General features: G+C 46.3%; 1 protein-coding gene across 4 annotated transcripts in view; it reads left to right on the top strand.

The window, feature by feature from the left end:
• TBXAS1 (thromboxane A synthase 1) overlaps positions 1-13,322 on the top strand; it is a 130,323-nt gene that overhangs the window by 81,919 nt on the left and 35,082 nt on the right. For all 4 annotated transcript variants that reach the window (XM_039860825.1, XM_039860824.1, XM_039860822.1 and 1 more), the window contains 4 exons: positions 837-925; positions 2,606-2,754; positions 4,414-4,544; positions 7,682-7,996. In XM_039860825.1, coding sequence (XP_039716759.1) covers positions 837-925; positions 2,606-2,754; positions 4,414-4,544; positions 7,682-7,996 — 684 coding nt within the window. The remainder of the gene's footprint in view (positions 1-836; positions 926-2,605; positions 2,755-4,413; positions 4,545-7,681; positions 7,997-13,322) is intronic.

Genomic DNA, 13,322 nt, shown 5'->3' with positions numbered 1-13,322 from the left:
GGGGCTGATGCCCGCCAGGCTCCACAAAGAATTCCACCTGCTCCAGCCAGCCTGTTGGGGCCAAAGTGGTGGACAGCCAAAAATGAGGTTTAAAATTCTTGAAGTTGGATAAGTAGTTAAGCGAACATTCGTAACATCATTCTATCTCTGTTTGTGTGTATGTTCGAAATGTTACATAATAAGAATATTTTAATCTTAAAAAAAAGAAATTCAGAAACTGTCCTGTGTGGGCATAGGAGGCCTTTTGAAGTCAAGAAGGGTTCTCTTGCATTTAAAGGTTTAAATGATTTAAGCAGAAATCACCGTCCATCAGAAATGTCCTAACAATGATTTTTATCTTGAATAAGAAGTTGAAATAAACGACCTTGGCTACCTTTGGCTCATAAGATTCTATATTCTAGTGCAAGATCTAAAGTATAATTGGAACCAAGCAAACATGGATTTGGGCTAATTCCAAAGATGGTACATATGGATTGTGGTCTGTTTACTCTCTAATGCGAACCAAATGTCATGAAATTGAGTGCAGATTCTCATCTCTGCCTCAGCACTTAATGATCATTTTCATAATTATTTCACAGTATTTACTCTAAATCCTTTCTTCTTACTTCTAAAAAAAAAAAAAAGATTGCTTAAGCTAAAATAGACATTTACAGCTACTGTATTTTGTGATGCCTGTGAATTTTAGCCCTTCCTCTTGCATCTCAGCTGCACAAAAGTTACCTTCAGTACCATGTCCATTTTCCCAGGAAGTACCACACATAACCTCTTTATCTGCAGCTAATTTCGGGATGCTCCCTGCATGGTGTCCTAATTACACCTTTGTTATCCGCCATCAGATGATTCCTCTAATCAACCAAGCCTGCGACCTTCTCCTGACTCATTTAAAACACGATGCGGAATGTGGAGACGCTGTCGACATCCAGAGGTAAGGGCGCCACATGGCTACGTTGCAGACAAGAAATCGCACTGTTGAATCGCTTCTTGTAGCAGCGCACAATTGCTGGACAATTACCTCGGGACCAGCAAACTATGGCAATGCTAGCAGCTCATAAAAGCATGGGTGGACTGACTCGTAAGTAGAAATGAAACCCATACAAAATGTGACGCGAACGTGAACAGAGCCCAGGGGAGCTGTGGCCTGCTGAGGGAAGCCTTGAGTGGACAGTGGTTTGTGGATGGACTCCCCCTCTGACCTCTGCAGACCTAGGGGGTGGGCAGGATGTGCCGGGGCAGAAAGGACGGGGTCCTGGTATAATTAAAATTGTGGCGCACCTCAGCCTGGAAGCCAGGACTTAGTGGCGCACACCAAATTTAAATGACTGATGATCTGGCTTTTCTCTCAGTTGTCTGATGCTCAATTATGGTTTACAGCACATTGGGATAGGGTGGGATTGGCGAATCAGCCAGAAGCCGACTCGTTCTTATTATCATTGCTAATAAAATAATAACATAATCATCACCAGCTTTTAAACTCCACCATATTGTTTACAAAACCCTCTCGTACACATACTCCCTGGTCATGAGATGTGTGAGTTGGCTACAGATGGGCACAGTAGCTATCAAAGCAGAGTCAACTCTTAAAACTCTTAAATCTTCAACCACATTCAGTAGTCAAATTGTTGTTTTTGCAATAGCAGGGAAATGCGTAATCAATTGTAGAAATGTTTTCAATAAAAGCAGTCAAAATAAGTCATCTGGAGATGTCATTTATTCTTTATCATTAGTTGTTGGTTATAGAGTTTATAAAGAAGAGGAACTAAGTGTGTCCCTATATCAAGCCACAAAAATAGACCTTTTAATTACAAAAAGGATATACATACCCGGTGGTTAGCCCTTTTGGGGATAATTTAACCGGACCACTCCTATGAGCTAATGAAAAAGGATCATTCCAGTTTAAAATGGCCATTTGGGGGGCAAGTTTCCTAGAGTCTAAGAGGTTCATTTCTCTGGAGCTACTGCCAGACACTTTTCCTTCTGTTTGTTTCTAAAGTACGATGTGTGCTTTCTGTAATAATATAATATGTTCATGAAACTGGTCCCAAAGTTTGTCTTGTATTCTTTATGTGAATGTGAAGGGCTCTGGTTTTTTGTCTGTTGCTCTTACGAAAACTATAACATCATCAGAAGGAACATGGGGACAAAGCTACTACAAATAGACAATTGTTCATTCATCAATCACGATTTGCTCCATATCAATTGATCATTAGATCCTGGCTTTGGGTGGGCTCCGCACAGCTTTGAGGTAATGCGCGTGGGTTTTGGATCAACTATTTTCCCTCCTTCTTGGGGAGGAAAATTTAAAGCGCACTTCCTGGCATTTGCCCGTGTCTGTCCAAAGCCTGAAAGTCGAGTGACGCTCTCCTGCCCTTCGCAGTCTACGCCTCGATCAGCAACCGGCTGTCTTTTATGTCTTCTCTCGCGTTCTGCTGTCGCTGCTCAGAGGGTCTAATCCTGGTGGTTCTTCCCCGGGCTCCTCACGTCGGACCCGCAGGAAGCTCCCCCGTCGAGCAGGTGGACGATGGAGTCTGGATCTCTCCGGGGGTGTGTACGATGAGTGGGCCAATGGTGGAGTCCTTTCGAAATCAAACGGTTCCCTCTCTCGTAGGTGCTACAGCTGCTACAGCACAGATGTGGTGGCCAGTGTCGCCTTCAGCACCCAGGTGGACTCTCGAAAGGCTCCTGAGGACCCCTTTGTCAAGTACTGCAGGCGTTTCTTTGCCTTCGGCATCCCCAGACCTCTTCTGGTTTTAATCTGTATGTACAGCTCCTGCCAAGGGTGGGGGACACTGGGCTACTGCCAGGTGGGCAGACCCCAGGATGCGTGGGTGGGACCCAGCCTCTGCCATAGGAAAAGGGACTTGGGGTGTCACTGGGAGTCGCCCTGTGGAGTCCACCCTGCAGACGTCTTGATTCCTGGAGCTACCCAGGCTCTTCTCATCCCTAGCCCGAGGCCCCTTCTCACCAACACGGGTGGCCTTGGCCTCTCACCACTGCCACGAGTGTTTTGATGCATTGCCTCAGTCAGTGCTTGTATTCATCCTATGGAAAGTTTTCTCGCCCCCATTTTACAGATGGGAAAACTGAGGCTTAGAAAGACAGATCCAAAGCCTTTCATTTTTCAGGGCATATTTCTGCCTGCTAGCAAAACCGTCTGCAGAAGACTTCTCTGCGTGAGGCCCAATGCATAGTAAACCAGAAATCACATGTGATGGGGTAACTAATAGGTTACCTAATGCTGTGGAGATCAGTTGATTTTTTTTTTTTTTTTTTACTTTTAGAAGTGAGTTTTTGCCCTGGCCAGTTCTAGTATCTTCTTGCTTTTATAGAAATATTAAAGCATTGTTTTTATTGTTATTAATTATTGCCATAATTTCTAACCATTTGCTGGGCTGGCGAACTCTATTCATTCCTCGGTCAGTTTCATTTCTGTTTCTGAGTCAGTTTCTGTAGAAGCCCCTGTCACATCTATCCGCTGGGCACTGAAATTGTAGGAGGAGTTGCTAAGGGGATCAAAGCAGCCTCCTCCTTCGGCCCTCACCCCTCCACCCAGGGGAGCTGTTCCAGCTGAGGGGGGCTCTCTTGCCATCAACCACGGGGCAGGCAGGTGGCTTCGTTCTGTGTCCTCGTCCCTGCTGCCACTCTGAGCCTGCCTCCCCACTGTGACACGCTGGTCCAGGCCCCATCTCTTGAAAATGGGCAGAGCATCCTGAAACCTCCATGGGTTCAGAACTGTCCCCCGAGCCCAGCTTCCACACAGCACCTGTGCACAGCAGGTCCACTGTGAATGCCGAGAAGCTGAACTGAGTCGAGCTCCCCTGCCACTGCCCTGACCCAGTTAGCCCTGTCCCAAGAGCATGGCAGCGATGGCCCAGGCTGCACATGGCACAGCAAGGGAGGCGCCCACGGGGAATGGGGCCATCATCCTTGTCAGCTGCTGCAGCCTCAGCTCTTAGGGACGACTCAGATGGTAGCTCTGGGGACAATTATCCAGTGGGGGGAAAAATGCAAATGACCAGAAAGTTAAGAAAATAGATCAGCTTCCGCCACTTGCTAAGACTGGAAACATGGTCTGCCCTCTGTTCTTTCTTGAAATCCAAAGGGTTTGGACCCTCATATCTAGGACCTGGGAAATTAATTGATAAGCACGAGACTGACTTCTCAAGGGCCAGATGGAAGGCGGGATTCAGTTGCACAAACGCTTATCGAGTGCTCACGAGGTGCAAAGAACGGTGAGGAGTCCAGAGGTGGAATAAGATACAGCCCCTGCTCTAAGGAGCAGCAATTCAAAGGGGAAGACGGGCCTTCCAATGACTCTAATTCAAGGCCAGGGTTTGCTTCCTGGCAACAGGCATCTAATAGCCTCGGTTTATTATCACCCCCTTTTCAATGCCACTTTTGTTTTTCTCTTTCAAGTATCATTTCCATCCATAATGGTCCCACTGGCCCGGATTTTGCCCAATAAGAACCGAGATGAACTGAATGGCTTTTTTAACAAACTCATTAGGAATGTGATTGCCTTGCGGGACCAGCAAGCAGCAGAAGAGGTAACGTGTTTTAATAGGACACAGCTTCGAAATGGAATGGAACCTAATTTGGCATCGCTGTCTCTTTTCTCTCTCTTCCCCGCATACCACGCCGTGCTGTCCTTTATTGGTCTACCACTTAGAGCTTTCTAGGGGCAGGAAAAATAAGAAACTCTGGGGAGGGGCGGATAAGAAGGAGAGAGTGAGGGCAGGTGGGAAGCACAGTAGGGAGAAGCCCAAAGCAATCTGTCTCCACTCTCACATGGGCGAGTAGAAATGAAGCTGCCCCCAAACTCATGGCCTATTTCAAGCTTCGCCCCTGACACAGGTTATAGCAGCCCCCCCAAAGAATTTTCTAGGTAAATGTGCCCACGTGTACTTTCCATCAGCAGATTCTTTATATTGAAAAATGGCAAGAATGGAGTTTTATAGCGTGAACGGCATTAATATTTGAGAATTTAGGCAGCTGTCACCAATTCCACATTCTTCTTCAGCACCGAGGATGTTGCTACAAAATTTGTGTTTGGGGGCCCTCCCCTGCTTCACCTGAGACCTAGGGATTTCTTTCACCCTTACAGACTTGCACTATGCTTGGCACATAGTAGGAATCGATTGAACTTGGCTGAGAATAGAAATAGATATTTTCAGTGTTAAGAAAAATAATTTCAATATTGGATACGCTGACACGTATGCAATGTTATTATGCTTTAAGGGCTTTGTTGCATTCAAGAAAGTTGCTTAAAAGGAAAAACAAGGCTGAAATGTATGATCCAGAATTGACCCAGACAAAAATCTAGCTTTAAAAGCATTTCCTCAAAGGCTGGGTGGCTCAGAGGAATTGAAAGGGGTGGGGGTCCAATTGTTGCAGCCTTGGCCGAGAATAAAATCAGGACTCAAGGAGCTGCTGGCTGCATGGAGCAGCCTCACCCTGCCCAGCTGTGTCCTCGGGAGACTGTGCAGCAGAGGTGTCCAGGTCCAGAAGCGGGGGAAGGTGTATAAAAGGTCATGGCCCCTTGGGCTGCACCACTGTGAACTCAACGTGATGCCCTTGGAGGTGTGAGGAGAATCAGCTACCTGGTACCCCTGGCCCGGCTCTATGGCCTAAAAGGACAGAACTCTCGTTCAGGTTCAGGGAGGGGTGAGGAAAGCCCCATTTTCGAATCTCAGTGTTGCTAGAAAGGGCTTCCGTATGGGTGTTTGGTCACTCGCACCCCCACTCTCCACCCCACCTCAGCCTGACACCCACTGGCTATGGAGTCAGGCTGAAAATTCTGAAACTGTTGCACCAAATGGCTTACTAAGAGGTGAGGGGTTATTAAAGATCCAATTACTGGGATTGCCTCGAGCTTTTTCCTTTTATAAACTCGAGAGCTATTTGTTTCAAACAATGAGTTGATCTGAGAAAAGCTTCCCAACCACAAATCCAGGACCGCCTGTGTCAAGACAGAGCTATACGGTTACTAAGAAAACTTGCTTTAAACCCATCTAAACTCTGTAGACATTCCATCAAGCAGATGTGTGTTTGCGCAGTGGAAAATGCAGCACAGATGTTAAAAGGTAAATATTTTTCTAAGCTCTAGCCGATGGGTGGATTAGACACCTACATCTATCAGGGTGCGTATTTTTCTTGGATATAACCATAAACCAGCACTGTTTCGGTCCTAAATGGGCAGTCTTTAAATAGCCTCCGTGATGCAGTGCGAATACAAGAAACCCATCTGCACTAATGCTCCTCTCCAGGCACAGGCCCTAGAGAGCAGTGCTTTCTTCTGGCCTCTGCAACTGGAGGTTAAGACGGATTTCTCTGAGCCTAGATGGCCCTGTAGCAGCCTGTCTCAGCCAGCTGCAGTTCTGCCACTGGAAAAATCCAACCGTGTGGATGTGGCCACGCCGTCTCTTTCATCATCACCCTCACGGCACTCCAGAAAAGCCACCAGGAGGCCTCAAGGACCACAACTGTCCCCGGGGTGGGGGCAGGTGGGGTGCAGACACTTGCACTCCGATGGAGGGAAAAAAGCAACCCCACTTGAAATAACGATCTTAAAGGATGGAGTTAAGTGCTAACGTGTGTGGCGTAGATTATTCATGCAACAGAAATCCGGAAGCCAATGAATTGAGAAAATGCTACAACAAATAAAGTAATCTGAAATTATAATATTTTCTGCCGGTGGTTCTGATAGTCTCCGTTTGCTGTTTAGGCCCATAAACTTCAGAAAAAAAAAAAAAAGTCACATATTGGTTGTCTCTCATCACATTAAAAAGCTTTTCAAAGAAGGGATATACTTTGTCAAGGCTAAAGCAATGCAGAAACCTTCTGTGGTTACAAGCAGTGATAGTAAAAATACAAAGAATATGCAAATTGCTGATAAGGAACGTGGGGGGTGGAATGGGGTTATACATCTTTAACCACCTCAATGGGGTAGGGGATTAAAGGGAGCTAGGCTAAGGAATGCGAGATGCAGACTGGACACTCAGAAGACAAGCTTCTCCAAAGCTAGTCCCCTCCCCTGCCCCCAGATTCTGTTAACTTCCTGCTGTATGAGAAAAATATAGAAGCCCTGAACTGTGCAGACGTGAACAATGGAGCATGTGCTTTGACTTAAATCTATACGGTTTTCATCGTTTTAGTGTTGGAAAACCAACCAAACCAACCAACCAACAGTACGAACATGGATAAAGTAAAAAATACAAGGCCCCTGGTTTACTCAGCTCCTCCAGCTCACCGTGGAGTACGGATGTTGCTAAAGATTTTCCAGGCGCGGACAAACACGCGTAATTATGTATCTCGTACATTTACTGTTTACAGAACTGGGCACACCGTTCTGCAACTTGCTACACCGTTCTGCAACTTGCTCATTTTGGCTTACTGAAACGGCTTCCCATCTTTCTGACTCGGCCCAGATAGAAGCGCCACATTCTTTTTAACGGCAGCATGGCAGTCTGCTCTTTGCTGCACCAGTCTGTGAACCAGTGGGGACTGAGGGACATCGGGGCGCTGGGGTGGGTTCCAGGTTCTCGCCGTCTCAGATCACCCCGCAGTGAGAATCTTTGTTCCTGTCCAGCTCTTTTAAAAGCTCCACGTGCATGTCTTTTGTGCTCTAAGACTCACTTATGCAACTCTAGGGCCAAAATGTGCAATTTCTTCTTTTGTCCCTTAGAGGCGGAGAGACTTCCTCCAAATGGTCCTGGATGCCCGACAATCCACCCCTTCCGTGGGCGTGGAGAGCTTTGACATAGTCAGACAAGTCTTCTCATCCTCCGAATGCTCAGCGAATCCTTCCCAGCAAGGCCGGCCCAGACCCCTGTCCAAGCCCTTGACTGTGGATGAGATCGTGGGCCAGGCCTTCCTCTTCCTCATCGCCGGCTACGAGATCATCACCAACACACTATCTTTCGCCACCTACCTACTGGCCACCAACCCTGACTGCCAAGAGAAGCTTCTGACAGAGGTAGACCGTTTCAACGAGAAATATGTGAGTACAAGTTGGGTCCAGGGCTCTATGTGAAATCCACACAATTGATTTTATGTTCGTCGACGTGAAACCTATTTTTGATAACTGCCTTGCTAAATTCACGTTCTAAGTTCTTAAGGTGAAAGAGGACCGTTGCTCGCCTACTCCATCTCTCTGGGTTAGAAAGTGCGATGGAATGTTCAGGATAACAGAAAAAAAAGAAAGTTGTGCACGCGCCTTCACTGTTTGGGGTGGTCTATGAAACCAGGCCTGGCTCGGGGAAGCTGCAAAGCCTTCATGAGTCAGGGTCAAAGGTCAGAGGTGGGGCAGGCGGTGTGGTTTCTCAGTGCACTGACTGTGGAGTCGCCATGCTCAGGGAAGCAGGTCTGATCCAGAAAATGGAGCCAATTAAGAGGCAGGAGTGGGCATAAGGATGGGCCAGGCGTGCAGGTTGGATGAGCACAAAGGAGGGGGCCGCAGATGGAGTCGGGTGAAATGGGGCCAGCCAGCAGCGGGTCCAGATTCTGGATATTCCTTCTAGGTGAGGCTTCTCCCTGCTGGACGTGAAGTAAACTTTCAAGGGTGCTGAGTTAGGCTACTTTATCACAGCCTTTGTTTCTGGATGCTTCTGTGTGTATTGCTTTGACTTATGAGTTGTGAAAGAAAGTCATTTTTTAAATCTGTGCTTTAAAAGGAAGGCCACCATAATAGAATCCTTTCCATTACAATCTGATGTAATTTTTAGAGTCACGATCTTGGGAGGTGGCCCGTTCTGTTATCGGAACTATTAGAATTTTTTTTTTCATACGTTGAGCTGAAAACTGCTTCCCAGAAAATTACTTTTTTTTACCCCACTGAGGAAGTAAATGCAACATTAGCCTTTCTTCTCCAATGCATTAACTGTGATACCAGTTCCCTCAACTTTTGGCTCCTCATGAGCTTATGGTCAACTCAGAGTTCCACGATATTATGACAACTGCCACGCTGGCCTGCCCAATCCACTGATTGTACAATCGATTTCTTGAGCCTCGATGCAAGAGTTTATATTTATCCTTATTACTGCTCAAGTCAGTCAAAATAATTTTGAATCTTGATTCTGCCATCTGTCATATTAGCAACTCCTCCAGCTTTGTGTCATCTGAGACTTGTTAAGCATGTCTCCTATTTCATCCAAGTCATTGATTAAAATGTTGAACAGGACGGGGCTTCCCTCCAGGTTGACATTGATCCATTAATCGATATTCTTTGGGCATGAAGTCTCAACAAGCCATGAATCCAAATCGCTCAACTACCCAGTCTCACCACCGATAGTATTTTATTGGTAGTTGCGTGGTTTTTATAACTGAGGCGAAGGAGAGGCTGAAGATGATCAGGGTATACCACTGCACGAGCAATAACAGGAGCTGAAGAGCATCTCTATAGGATGTATTTGCTGGCAGGAAACAAAACCCCAAACAAAACTGATTTAAGAAAAAAAAAGGGAGGGGCTTATTATTACATATAACTGAACAAACAGCTCAGGAACAGAGATGTGTCTTCAGCCAAATCTTTATCCAGCCTCCATGACATGCTCCGGTCCCCAGTTCTCCAGTTCTTGGCTCTGCTTCCTTCGTGCTGGCCTCCTTCTCAGTCCTGCCCTCCTCTCGAAGACCCGAGCAGCCTTCCAAGACGGTGCGGACTGCAGGATTCTCTGCTCGTAATAAATGGAGAAAAGAGTCTATGGCCCTGAACTCTCAGCAAGAGTCATGGTATTCTCTCTGACGGGATTGCCTAGGTCGCTGCCTGTTCTTGAAGCAACTACCGTGGCTGGGGAATGGAGGCACGGGTGGGGTTAAGCCCATCGATTCACCCACAGCATACTCAAGTTATCTGACTGAGGAGTTGAGGGGACACACCCCCACACCCAGAAGCTCCTGCTGCTATCCCAGGAAGGCAGGAAAGGCTGGTCTCAAATAAACCAGAAGGCTGGTCTAACTAAAGACCTTTAAGTATCTAGTAAGTGCCCAGCAGTTGGCTGATATGGTGGTAGGTTAGAGAGGGAGCAGCTCCAACAGGTAGAGGCCACGATCCTCACCTTCAAAGTATTTAATAGCAACTGAAAAATAAGTACTTATGGCTATTAAAACAATACTTCCCTTCCAAATAAAACCCTCCAGGGCAACAGAGGGCAGCAAGTAATCAAGTCCAGAACGTGCGGTGTTCTGGAGAGAGCATGGGGCTCGAGAAGTCTCTCCCACCGGCTCCGTCATGACCACCTCTGGACGTGTTTATCTCCCAGGACACGGCCATAACTGCCCATGGCCTCAAGGGGGATGACACTGTCTTACCAAAGCCTGGCCTCCTTCACATCTCCCCAACCCGGGATGGAGCTTCTGTCCCCCAGAGGACCACCTCCCACGGGGCTGTGCAGAATGCAGCAAGCTCCTGAGAGCCCACGGGCACACAGACAGAGTTTAGTAGGTAAAGGTTCTCAAACTTCAGTGTACAAAGAACCGTCTCGGAAGGCTGTTTAACATGCAGAGTCCAGGGACCCACCCTCGGAGAGTGTGATTCCATAAGTCTGGGCCAGGGCCTACGAACCTGAATTTTAAAATTAACATCCCAGAAGATTCCGATGCAGGTGGTCCCTTGTTCCACCTTGGGAATACACCCTTAGACTCTGAGGGTCCTGTTTCTTAGAATAAACAAAGTCCTGCCCCAGCCATGCAAGCCCCGGATCATTTCCTTTCTCTAGGTAACTAACAATTGGGGCTGCCTCTGAGAAATGGGGATGCATATCGGTAGTCACTACTGGTAGTCAGGTAGTGTTAATAGAAGTATAGCCTTGCACATGGTATGCAATCAATGAATATCTGCAGGTTCTCTTCTTTTTTTTTTTTTTTTTTTTTTACTATAATCAGAGTTCTGTTAATATGGGCCATCTGTCAGGACATGGAAGTGCAGATTATATGTTCACACATTAGATATTTTCCTAAAAATTTGCATGCAAAGTATGACTTGTTATAATTTCCCGCTGGTTTCCATTCAACAAATATTTCTCGAGTGCCAGTTAATGCCAGGCTCAGGCTCCAGACGCGGCACCCAAGGATGTTCTGACCTAGCTCTTCATGATGTCCCTGCGGAGCCCCTCACCTCAGTAGGTGGCCTTCCCTTCGCGATCACTGTTTGAGCTCTAGAGTACCTCTTCTCTGAGTCGCATCCTTTTCCGGCAATGCCCTACGAGAATCTGATGACAGCAGTGACCTTCTCCCCAAGAAAAAGAGTGTATATGTGCACCGTATCGGTAAGGACTCTTCTTGTTGGCTGTGTTAGAAAATTCAGACCAGATTTGTCCAGGTTGTTAATTGGCCCACATATCAGAAAACTCTAGAGAACAGGGCTGCCTTCGAGGATGCTTGATGCAGGAGTTCAAACTCTGTCTCTGGATCCGGGTCGTTCTCGCTCCCCACCTTTCAGCTCCAGTCCCATTCCGAGACGGGGAGACAGGATCTCCCTTGGTGGTCTCGAGATGGTTGTGTAACCTGTATGCTGAACAGTCTGAACTAAGTGTGGTGCAAATATGGAAACGTTTTGTGTTTCCTCCAAGTATTTACTTTAAATGTGCTCTGACCAACGTCCTTTCTCTTTCCTTGATGATACCTTGGACAGATCTCAAAAGTTTCTGGTCGCTCTTAGACATTAGAAAGTCCAGACCCTTCTGGTCCAGTTTTAACACTTCAACCAATCACCGGAGCTCGAGGGGAACATAACGCTCTGATTGGCTTAGACCCGGGTCACTCACTCCACCCTGGATTTGGTATCTAGGCGGAGCCTCAGCCTGAACCACTCAGACCTAGAATAAGGGAGGGGTAGATTCTCAAACCACTGTTACTGGAAGTGGGGGGAATGGCTGCTGGATGGCTAGAAAACAGAGTATCCGCCCCCATACCTAGAAGCCGTAGCCCCCAGATTACAAGCTCCCACTTTCAAATTTCTTTCTATGCAACCACATTCGCCTCTCCTCTGAATTTTTAAATACTGACTTTCCAAAGTCAGAGGGGTAAGCCCGACAGCACCTAGTACTGCCTGCTCTTTTGTACTTCTAAAGGATGCAGTCGGCCTGCTCTTGGGTGTTTCTTGAAAAAGACGCGGCCACTTCATATAAGCAGCCTGCGATTTCCACAGAGCCAGTTAGTGCTTCCCTATTGGTCAGCACAAAGCCTGGGTTGACAGTCGGCTTTACTGCATCCTTTCTCAGTCAAGATGTGAAATTGTCAGTGGTGAAAGTCAATAACTCAGGTGCTGGCTTTTAGCAGAACTGAACTTCCAGCACATACAAGGTACTCGAAGGTCTTCCTTTACCACTGGGGATAACTTTATACCAGTTTCACGGCTCGCACATTCCAACCGCTATTCTCTCTCACCATCTCTTTTGACCCAAAGTGGCCCTGATCGCCTTTCTCTTTACAGGGTCTAGATTTCCATTTCAGTTTATAATAGTTATAATCTGCTTTATGCCTCTAAACTGCTTCATTCCCAGCCACATGTTTTCTTCCAAATCATCTGGCTTTGGAATTCTGGCTTCCTTCCCCTCCGCTCACTCCACCACCAACATCCAGCTTAAAACCTTCTTTCTCAAGTCACCCAATTTCTCGGAGAACTCGCTCTTTTCCCCATGTTCTCTTAGTCACATTAAAGAGGAGGTACGTTCATGAAACTCAAGAGGTGGGGAGAAGGGAAAGATCTGTAGCACTTGTACCACTCGTAAAATTGAGCAAGCACACCAATTATTTAATAAGACCTTTGTAATGTAGATGCTTCACTGTGTTCTCCAATATCTCATTTTGAAAAGGATGAAAAAAAAAAAAACTTCTTTCCATATAAATGGTTTTTGCTATAGCTTTAGCACTTTGTGTTGAAATTATCGACTTTTGATCTGGCTAAACCATTCTCTTTTCTTCTCTTTGGTGCCAAACTGTGCCAGCCAAAATTTATGACTCATTTTCCTTCTGCCTAATTGTTGTTATAAATCTGTGCAGAACCCAGTTATAAATTTATCACGAATTGGACTAGATTCGTGATAAATTGATATATAGCCTCTCTTTAGGATACTTTGAACGCGGTTATGCCTTAGAAGGAAGGCCAGATTCTTAAAACTTCTCTGGAAGGGCTGCTTTGTAACCATTATAAATATCTAATTAAAATACAACTTACTCTTTTTCTTGTAAAGGATAAAAGAACATTCCATGCTGGGTATTTCAGCTGATTAGCTCATGCTGCTAATGAGAGCAAGGTTGAGGATTTGTTTCTTAAAGCAGCCAGAGGACCTCAAAAGAAAAAGGCATATTCTGTGGCTACAATTAAAAAA

This window comes from Pteropus medius, unplaced genomic scaffold (genome assembly GCF_902729225.1).
Source record: "Pteropus medius unplaced genomic scaffold, Ma_sr-lr_union100, whole genome shotgun sequence".
In the NCBI taxonomy this organism is placed as follows: domain Eukaryota; kingdom Metazoa; phylum Chordata; class Mammalia; order Chiroptera; family Pteropodidae; genus Pteropus; species Pteropus medius.
This window is presented reverse-complemented; position numbering and strand designations above follow the sequence as displayed.